The sequence below is a fragment of the Cyprinodon variegatus genome, unplaced genomic scaffold, assembly GCF_000732505.1.
Source record: "Cyprinodon variegatus isolate N-32 unplaced genomic scaffold, C_variegatus-1.0 Scaffold11, whole genome shotgun sequence".
NCBI classification, from domain to species: Eukaryota; Metazoa; Chordata; class Actinopteri; order Cyprinodontiformes; family Cyprinodontidae; genus Cyprinodon; species Cyprinodon variegatus.
Genome location: NW_015150464.1, coordinates 1033018 through 1041582, shown reverse-complemented (window position 1 = coordinate 1041582; position 8565 = coordinate 1033018). Strand labels below are relative to the sequence as shown.

At 36.6% G+C, this 8565-nt stretch overlaps 1 protein-coding gene across 1 annotated transcript in view; it reads left to right on the top strand.

Annotated features, from left to right (window-relative positions):
* Window positions 1-8565, top strand: part of tial1 (TIA1 cytotoxic granule-associated RNA binding protein-like 1) — a 23585-nt gene that overhangs the window by 2978 nt on the left and 12042 nt on the right. The window contains exons 3-5 of the mRNA XM_015380895.1: window positions 3203-3301; window positions 3419-3473; window positions 6610-6697. Coding sequence (XP_015236381.1) covers window positions 3203-3301; window positions 3419-3473; window positions 6610-6697 — 242 coding nt within the window. The remainder of the gene's footprint in view (window positions 1-3202; window positions 3302-3418; window positions 3474-6609; window positions 6698-8565) is intronic.

Below are 8565 nucleotides of genomic sequence, written 5' to 3'. Positions count from 1 at the left end.
GCAGCACGGGAGGAAGAATTACGTCCAGGAGCAAATGGATAAAAATAGACCGGAGGGGGAAAAAAAACATGAGTCGCTACTCATGTGGACCTGTCGATGTATCGGATCGACGGCTGTTGGATCGATACAAAACGATTATTATTTACACCCCTATTAATTAACAGCTCATTGTGTTCAAGTACTTTTGTTGTGGCGGAGAAGAGAAACATGTCGGATCCAAAGATTATTCGGACCTGTCCTGGAAGGGGGCCAGGTTTTATCTCTGCTTCTGTCTCCTTGAACCCCAGTCGGCCTCAGCAGATGGCCGCTCACACTGAGCCTGGTTCTGCTGAGGTTTCTTCCTGTTAAAAGGGAGTTTTTCCTCTCCACTGTCGCTATAACCATGCTTAGTGTGAGGTATTGAATCAGAGTCAATGAGTCGATGCAATCAGCTGGTTTTCCTTAGATGAAAGGCTTTGAATCGGTTTGACTGTGTGGACTGTGTAGTGCCTTGGGATGACGTGTTGTGAATTGGCACTATATAAATAAACTGAATTGAATTGAACCCGCTACTTGGGCAAAAAAGTAATATACCTCATAATTAATCTGCTTCATGAAGAAGTGGATGCATCAAATGCATCGACTGACTGCTAGAGAGCATCTGATAAAATCAAACAATAGTTTAATTGATGGTATATTTTAAAATGTATTTCTTACAACATTGTGTAGGCTACAAACACATCTGGACAGAACGCTTAAAGATGCAGTATTCACCATACAGAATCATTTTGCTGCTCTCTGCCATGTTGAAAGGTCAAAGTTTGTTATCTCGGCAACTCGGGTATCATAGAATTACCCACAGCTTTCCAGTGGTAAGATCTGATGTGGAATTTTCAACAATATAATATCTTTATTTTGGTAATCCATAATTTTTCTCAGTCTGATTTTTCCTAAGTCTACACATCCTCTAACCTTTTTTTCTGGGGGGCAAGGATTCACCCTATTTTATGTGGTTTAGAGGGGCTAGTGTTGCTGGTTATTTGCTTAGACCCCTTTGGGTGTCTTGTATGGAGGTTTTTCATTATTAATGAGTTAATTGTCTGATTATCGGTCACTTTATTTGAATCAAACATAACTTTAAGGAGGACTGAGTGGTGTGTCTGGTTACAGATCCCTCCAGTGTTGACATATAAGGGGGAATCCAGTAGGTTCTAGAGTCTGGTTACAGACCTCTAGCAACATAATCTTTATCTAATTAGAGGAACAGCTGGTTGTAATGTGTGAATGGGTTTTTGTAGTGGGGGTTTCGACCAACACGGGGTCCTTGTTTTTAACCAGTCCCTCTTTCTATTAGTATGTGGTGTGGTTCCTTTCTTTTGCTAGCCCTAACTAGTTGTTATTCCTAAAAGGTAACATAGCTAAGAAGCTAGATGGAACTGTTCTGGGAGGATTTAAGGGAAGATGTTTTCACTTTGGTGGATGTAAGTGGCTGTTTACAGCCCACTGCCAAAAAAGAGCAGCTGAAAGTTGGTGGTTGAAGTTCTGGGTGAACTAATCAGCTATTATTTTCTTTACCTGTATTTATTTTTAGGTCCTGTTTTGGTCGCTAGTTATTGACACAGTTGGTGCTTTCACAGGAGGACTCTGGCTGTACTTCATTTGAGCTAAATCTGAAACAGAATTTTAGGGCAGCGTTTTGGCCATTTAAAGGTATAGAAAAATCTTTTATTTCCGGGTAGATCATCTAAATAAGTGGTCTTCCTAATTGTCAATAATTGTGGTGATATGTTTACGTAAGGCCGTCCTACGTGCTCTTCCCGTTAGCTATCTTTTTCTGTGCGTGCGCACTTTCTGGTGTATATGTGTGATGAGCTACGGATTCAGACAGACATTGAAGCTTACCTTTCTCACCACGGTTCTTTGAAAATGGCCTCAGAAGAGGAACATGTATCCCAGAATGCTTTGCGCGGAGAGCTCTCCGCCCTGTCCCTGCTGTATGTGGACAGAGCAGCACATTTTATACAGGGCGTGCATGAGGAGAAATGGGCTTGTGCATGCTCTTGCACGCACTCATACATTTTTAAATCAAACATAATATCCAAAAGCTTTAATGTATTATATTTAAAAACACAATTTTGTCAATCACTTCTGAAGAACAAAAGTATTGTAAAGGATCAGAAAACCTTTTTTTTTTTTTTTTTTTTTTTTAGTGTTAGGACCTGTGTCAATACTTCCACCTCAAGGTCATTAAAAAAATGCTCACATTTCCTTGCTCTTTCTTAAATCACTTAACCTGTGAGGTCTATTCATATTGTACAAATTAGTAACCTAGATAAAAGTGAACAAATTTGGAGGCTATTTTGAAATTTCACATCAGATCTTAATGGTATTTTTAGATATTATTAACTTGTAAGCAGTTACTAGGGTAGATACTGTCACCCTGACCTGAAATCAGTGATTGGAAATGGGCGGCTTTCTTAGCAATATTCATAGAAACTTAGATAAAAGTGACCAATTTTGCTAACTTTGAGAGGCTTCAATTTCGAAATTCCACATCAGACCTTGATGACCAACCATGCAGGGGAAAAATATGAGTCTTTAATGTCCACTTAACATGTTAAGGCAAACCATCCCATAACTTGGGGGAAACAACTGCAATAGCCCGATATTCTCTGAGCTTCATCTTTGCCTTTGGAACGAACTGCTTGTTCGCTGAACGTAGAGCCCTTAATGAAGAGAACGAGTGGAGCTTTTAAGACATTTACAAAAAGGATTTTTGAAATCTGTAGCAAACAGGGAGCAAGTGAAGGAGAGAGATGTGATTGCATGTATATTTGAGTTGGAAGACAAGCATCTGGATTTAGGATGAGCTAAAGGCAACAGAGATCAGACTGTCAAATTCAGTTGTACAACACATTAAAATAATCAATACATGGTGTAATACAGGACACAGTTATTCTTTCCTGGATAAAATGGTCTCTATTCTGGTCATTCGTTTCAGTAGAAAATAACTTGTTTTACTACATAACCAATTTGTTTAACAAATATCAAGATCAACAACTTATGTTTTATACAACAAAATTGGCACTTGAAATGTCACCCTGTTTGCACAGTGAATCAAAATTAACTTTAATGTGCTAACGGGGTCGTTGGGATGATTTTATGATTTGTAAAACCATTGAGGAAGCATTTTAAATGACTATGTTGTCTGGTTCTTCTGCAGCACACAAGCAATGATCCATATTGTTTTGTGGAGTTCTATGAACGCAGAGATGCTGCTGCAGCCCTGGCAGCCATGAACGGCAGGAAGATTCTAGGAAAGGTAAGAAGAGTATTGGGTGAACAGAATTAAAAATTGTCTCTTGTTAACAATATTTACTTTTAATATATATATATTTGAATTACCTGCTTTTTTCTTCCTTTGCTTTTATATTTTTAGGAAGTTAAAGTTAACTGGGCAACCACCCCAAGTAGCCAGAAGAAAGACACATCCAGTAAGTGAACCGTCCTTCATTATTGTTTATTTTTTAATCTGAACGATGACCAGAGTCTGTGTTTCTAATGGGAAGCTCATAGGAAAGCTGGATCTGTGTTTGAATATCCCCTCAACACAGTGAATGTGGTGTGAGACAGAAGGATGATGTCAGAAGTAACATCACAATTTCTCCCACCACATGATGAACTCCTTCACAGGTCCTCCTTCTGATCTGCTGTTAGACTTTAGAATCATCACAGCTTCCTGTTTACAGCCAAGCTGTGAGCTGCACAGTTTTTTCACCTTTCTTTTTTTCATTCAGTTTCACTTAACAATTGTTAGAACTGCTGCAAAGCCGTAGCAGTTATGGCCCATATTTACCAGGGGGGCCAAGAAGGGGTCAGCATGATTCCATGTGGCACAGCAAAGCATGAAACAAAACAAAAAACAATGAAATAGTTTATCATCTTACTTTATAATAACACACCCAACACCCAAGAGTGGCTGCGCACTCAATGAAACATCTTTTTTTATTTATTTATTTTTATTTATTTATTTGAATTAGGACAATGCACATTCATCAACATGTCAGCATAAAGCATCAATGTAAATATGCCAGAATTAGCAAAACAGCTAATTTGCATCCGCTGTCCTAAGGCAGGTAAAAACGGTGAACATTAAACAAGACGCTACACGAGAGAACAGAGTGGACACAAACAGATAAGATGCTAATAACATAAAATCACAATAAAATGAGGTTAACAGGCCCATGGAAACAGATCAATTTACCTGTGAACACATGTCTGGTTAGTTTTTAACCAATGTTTCAAGGAGAATTTAAAAGGTATTTAGGTTACACAGCCCCTAACATGAGCTGGCAGTGTGTTCCATAACTGTTCTCCTCTGATGGATGCAACCATTTGGCCAAATTTGTTCCTACGCCTATAGAATCTGTTAGAGGAGGAGCAGCAAGTCCATTTAAAACTTTATCTCCATGTATTTTACTTTATTTAGATTAGGGCTGCAAAAAAATCGATGAATCGGCAGATTATTTTTTCGATTAATCGATGAATCGGACAAAAAATATTTTTCATATTAACCTCTTTATTCCAAAATAAACATTTTAGACAGAACAAACAAGCACACAAGTACAGGTTGCTCATTAACTGTACTGGTGCAATATGAAAAATAAATGTTTGTGTTAAAACTACGCAAACTTACATGAGAAATGTAGCTCCACAAAATATAGGCTACTTTGTTTCATAAAGTGCAAAAAAAGACATTTTTGTTTTTAAAAGCCCCTAAGGGGTTCAAACAATAGGCCCCCCCATTTAAACAAATGAGGTTTTTTTAGACTAGAAGAGTTCTGCCTTTTAAGACAGGAAAGTATAGCAGTTAAAGTTGCTACTTGAGAAAATACTGAACCATAGAGATAAAAATAGCCCTGTGATTCAAATTATAAATTGTATTTGGAATAAAAATGAGAGAACTAGGGGTGCTAAAAAACACATCCTCCAAAGACAGATATTTACATGGGAATGTGGCAGATAATAAATTGACATATTGCTGATCTTGCTGGATTTTATGCTTTACTTCCATAAATTGCAGGATCTTCTTTACTTTATCTTTGCCAGAAGATTTAAACTTTAAAAGCCTTGCCCTCATAATTTGCAAGTTAATTTATTTATAAAGAAAATATAAACGCTGCTTAAGCTAATTCAAATGAAATTAAAAGTAAAATAAGTAGCCAACCTTATCACTGTCTGTAACCTACTAACACGGTAAGGAAAGCATCAGATGAGCTACCTGAGAAACTAACGTTACGTTTCCCCACTTTAAAACGAAACAAACATGGTGGTTCCGTGCCATGTTCATTTGTTTTGACAAAAGTTGCATGTTACGACTTTTTTCGCTTTACAAAGCGCAGGCTATTTTAATTATTGTGATCAATTTGCGCCGTCAATCCCGGTGCATGCGCGCTTCATTTGCAGTCTGGACGCTGAGGGTAAACATCCTGCGGCTCTGTCTGCAGCGCTGAGAGGGAGTCCTGCGGGAGAACGGGGTGGGGATGGGGGAGGCGCCCCACGGCAGAGTAGGAACGATACATGCTTTCACGTAAGAGTCTCCAAAAGTGACACCGTAAAAAGTCGCTAGATTTGTCGCTCGTCGCTTTTTTTTAAAATAGTCGCTGGAGGGGTCTGAAAAGTCGCTGAGTTGGCAACACTGCGCCCTGCGGCGTTGACTCGCTCTGCCGTATTTTTTTTTTCTTCCCCTGTTTCAGTCAAGTGGATGTGATGACGGCGGCGGCGGATGACGCATTAATCGCGCAACACAACTAATCAATGATGAAATTCGTTGCCAACGCTTTTAAAAATAGATTTTTATTGATTTTATCGATTCGTGGTTGCAGCCCTAATTTAGATTTTATTTTGTTCCTATTAAAAATGTGTATTTTGATTTGTAATTCCTAATTACAAATCAACTAATTATATAGTTACCTTATATAATTAGTTGCTAAATAAATATCTACTAAAACTTAAAACAAATCTGTTCTTAGGAACATTAAGTTCATAATTCAGGAATATTATATATTTTATGACATATTTTAAATAAAAATGACCAGTTTTAATTAATTTAGAAGTAGAACATTAATTTAACTGTAACAAACTAGAGTTATTTATTTTTTTTCCTCATTTGTTTCAAAACAACATTTATCAGATGAATACGACTGAAGCTATCGCCTTTATTTTTATATCATAATGAAAACGGAATTATAAATTAAAGAACTGAAATGGGTCCAAGAGATGTATCGGTCATTGAGTCTGTTCCTAATCACATCGGTTAAAGTTTTATTAGTATTAGGTCTTCAGTGGACGGGCCATAACAGTTCTCCTGTTAGCCTCTGCCCTGAACTGCCCATGTTGCATAATATTTTTATTTTCCTGAGATGGTATTATTATTTTTTTCCCTTTCTTTATAGTCTGTTTTCATCTGTTTGGGATTTTTGTTCTTTTTAATTTTTAATAGTTTTATGTGAACCTATTTGCTTTGTCACTGACACACCTCACTTTACCTACTGTGGGCATTTCTTTTATATTCTGTATTTTTTATTAGGTCATTTTAATTAAAGTGCTTTTGTGTTTTTTGTTCTTTAGATCACTATCATGTTTTTGTTGGGGATTTGAATCCAGAGATAACTACTGAAGATGTCAGGGCTGCATTTTGTCCTTTTGGGAAAATCTCGTAAGTTAATTTTCTTTTCGATTATTTGTTGTAAGTACATCTTTTTATTGCCAGACATTTGGTTTTTCATAAGATGGGTGTACACTGCTTTTTAAAACTGCCTTTAAGCCTAAACTCTAACACTGCCGCCTGTGATTTGACCATGTTTACATGCATTCAACTCAGGGTTTTAAACCCCCTGTAAAATATAAAATTATGAGTGCATTTAGGTCTGATTTCTCTCAACAGATTGTCCACTTAGCCATACTTACTGTACACCACAGCCACTCGCTTTGGGAGCTAATGCATCTCCAACTCCTACTTGCAAAATTAATGAATCCAAAGCTGTTTTAAGTGGCTTGTCTGCAGGTTTTCATCCTCTCAGATCAGACTTTGATGTTTTAGTATATTTTCTTCATGCATGTAGACATGGTTAGTTGAAGTATTAACTCATTTTTACATCTCACATGATTTAGTAACCATAAGTTTTGGTGTAACTTAATGGGATTTTGTGTGATAAACAAATAATTAGAGCGTAGCTCTGAAGTGAAATGAAAACTTGCCTTTGAGAGCTGTGGTGTAAATATTTATTCAGAGCCCTCCTGTTACCCTCTTAATAAAATCCAGTGAAACCAGTTACCTAAGGGTTAAGGGGCGGAACTAAACAGGTTAAATAGGTTTTGGAAATTTTATAAGCAGAGACTGTTAAACTGTAAAACAATATAGCAGAACTCTTTTGAGTGTAACAGCACTTCAAACTTGCTTATACGCAGTCATCTACCTAAACTCGCAGCCCAGGAAAGGAGAGCAGTTATAAAGCAACAAAGAAAAAAGGTCCTTAGGAAATCAACAGTGAAGAGGCAGCAGAAAGCCACACCATAGGTGGGAAGATTTAGTTTTGCACTTAAAAAATTTGGCTAATATAGCAGATTCCCAAGAAGAATTACATTAATGAAAAAAGTGACATGAAGTAAAAAGCCCACAACACGGGAAACTTGCAAGAATCTGTGGCAGAAAAAAATAATAAAATACATGAACCCCAGGGTAAAGCATGGTGGTGGCAGCATCATGATGTTTGGATGGTTTTTCTTCACCATGAACAGTGAATAATTTAAGAGCCTCCTGCAAAATACTTTAGTTGAAGGTAGAGGTTTATGTTGAAAACAGGACTACAGTCGAATAGTTTAGATCAGTCCTTCAAAAAGGGCTGACGTCCAGCGCGTTTTAGATGTTTCCCCGTTTCTTAACGGTCCCTGGAGTTCTTGATAAGATCCATAGGAGCTTAGTAAGCCATTTAAAAAAAACGCCCTAAAGCAGAAAGTCTTTGAAAACACGCAGAAGGCCAGCCCATTAAGACTGACTTTAAACACCCCTGATTTAGATCAATATATATACATGTATTAAGATGATCCACATAAAAAATAAACCTAAATCTAAACTAAATTTGAGGTAAAACTCGAAAATTAAAGCATTTCTGGAAATGATTTTTCATTTTCAAATTTTACATTTCAAATTGAATTTTGGTATGTATTTGCTGGGGTAAATTTTGAAAAATAAATCTCAAATGTCTTTTTTTTCTTTTAAGTAAAAGGATGAGCAGTTTTGAAGAAGAAAATTAAAATGCAAATATGATTATAGATTACTAATTTCATTTATGAGCCAAATAATGCAGCCACATTCTTAAAATGAAAAAGCATTTCTGGAAATGCTTTTTCATTTTCAAATTTTATATTTCAAATTGAATTTTGGTATCTGTCTGCTGGGGTACATTTTGAAAAATAAATCTCAACTGTCTTTTTTTTTTTTTTTTTTTAATTAAGTAAAAAGGTGAACAGTTTTGAAGAAGAAAATGAAAATGCAAATATGATGATTGCTTACTAATTTCATTT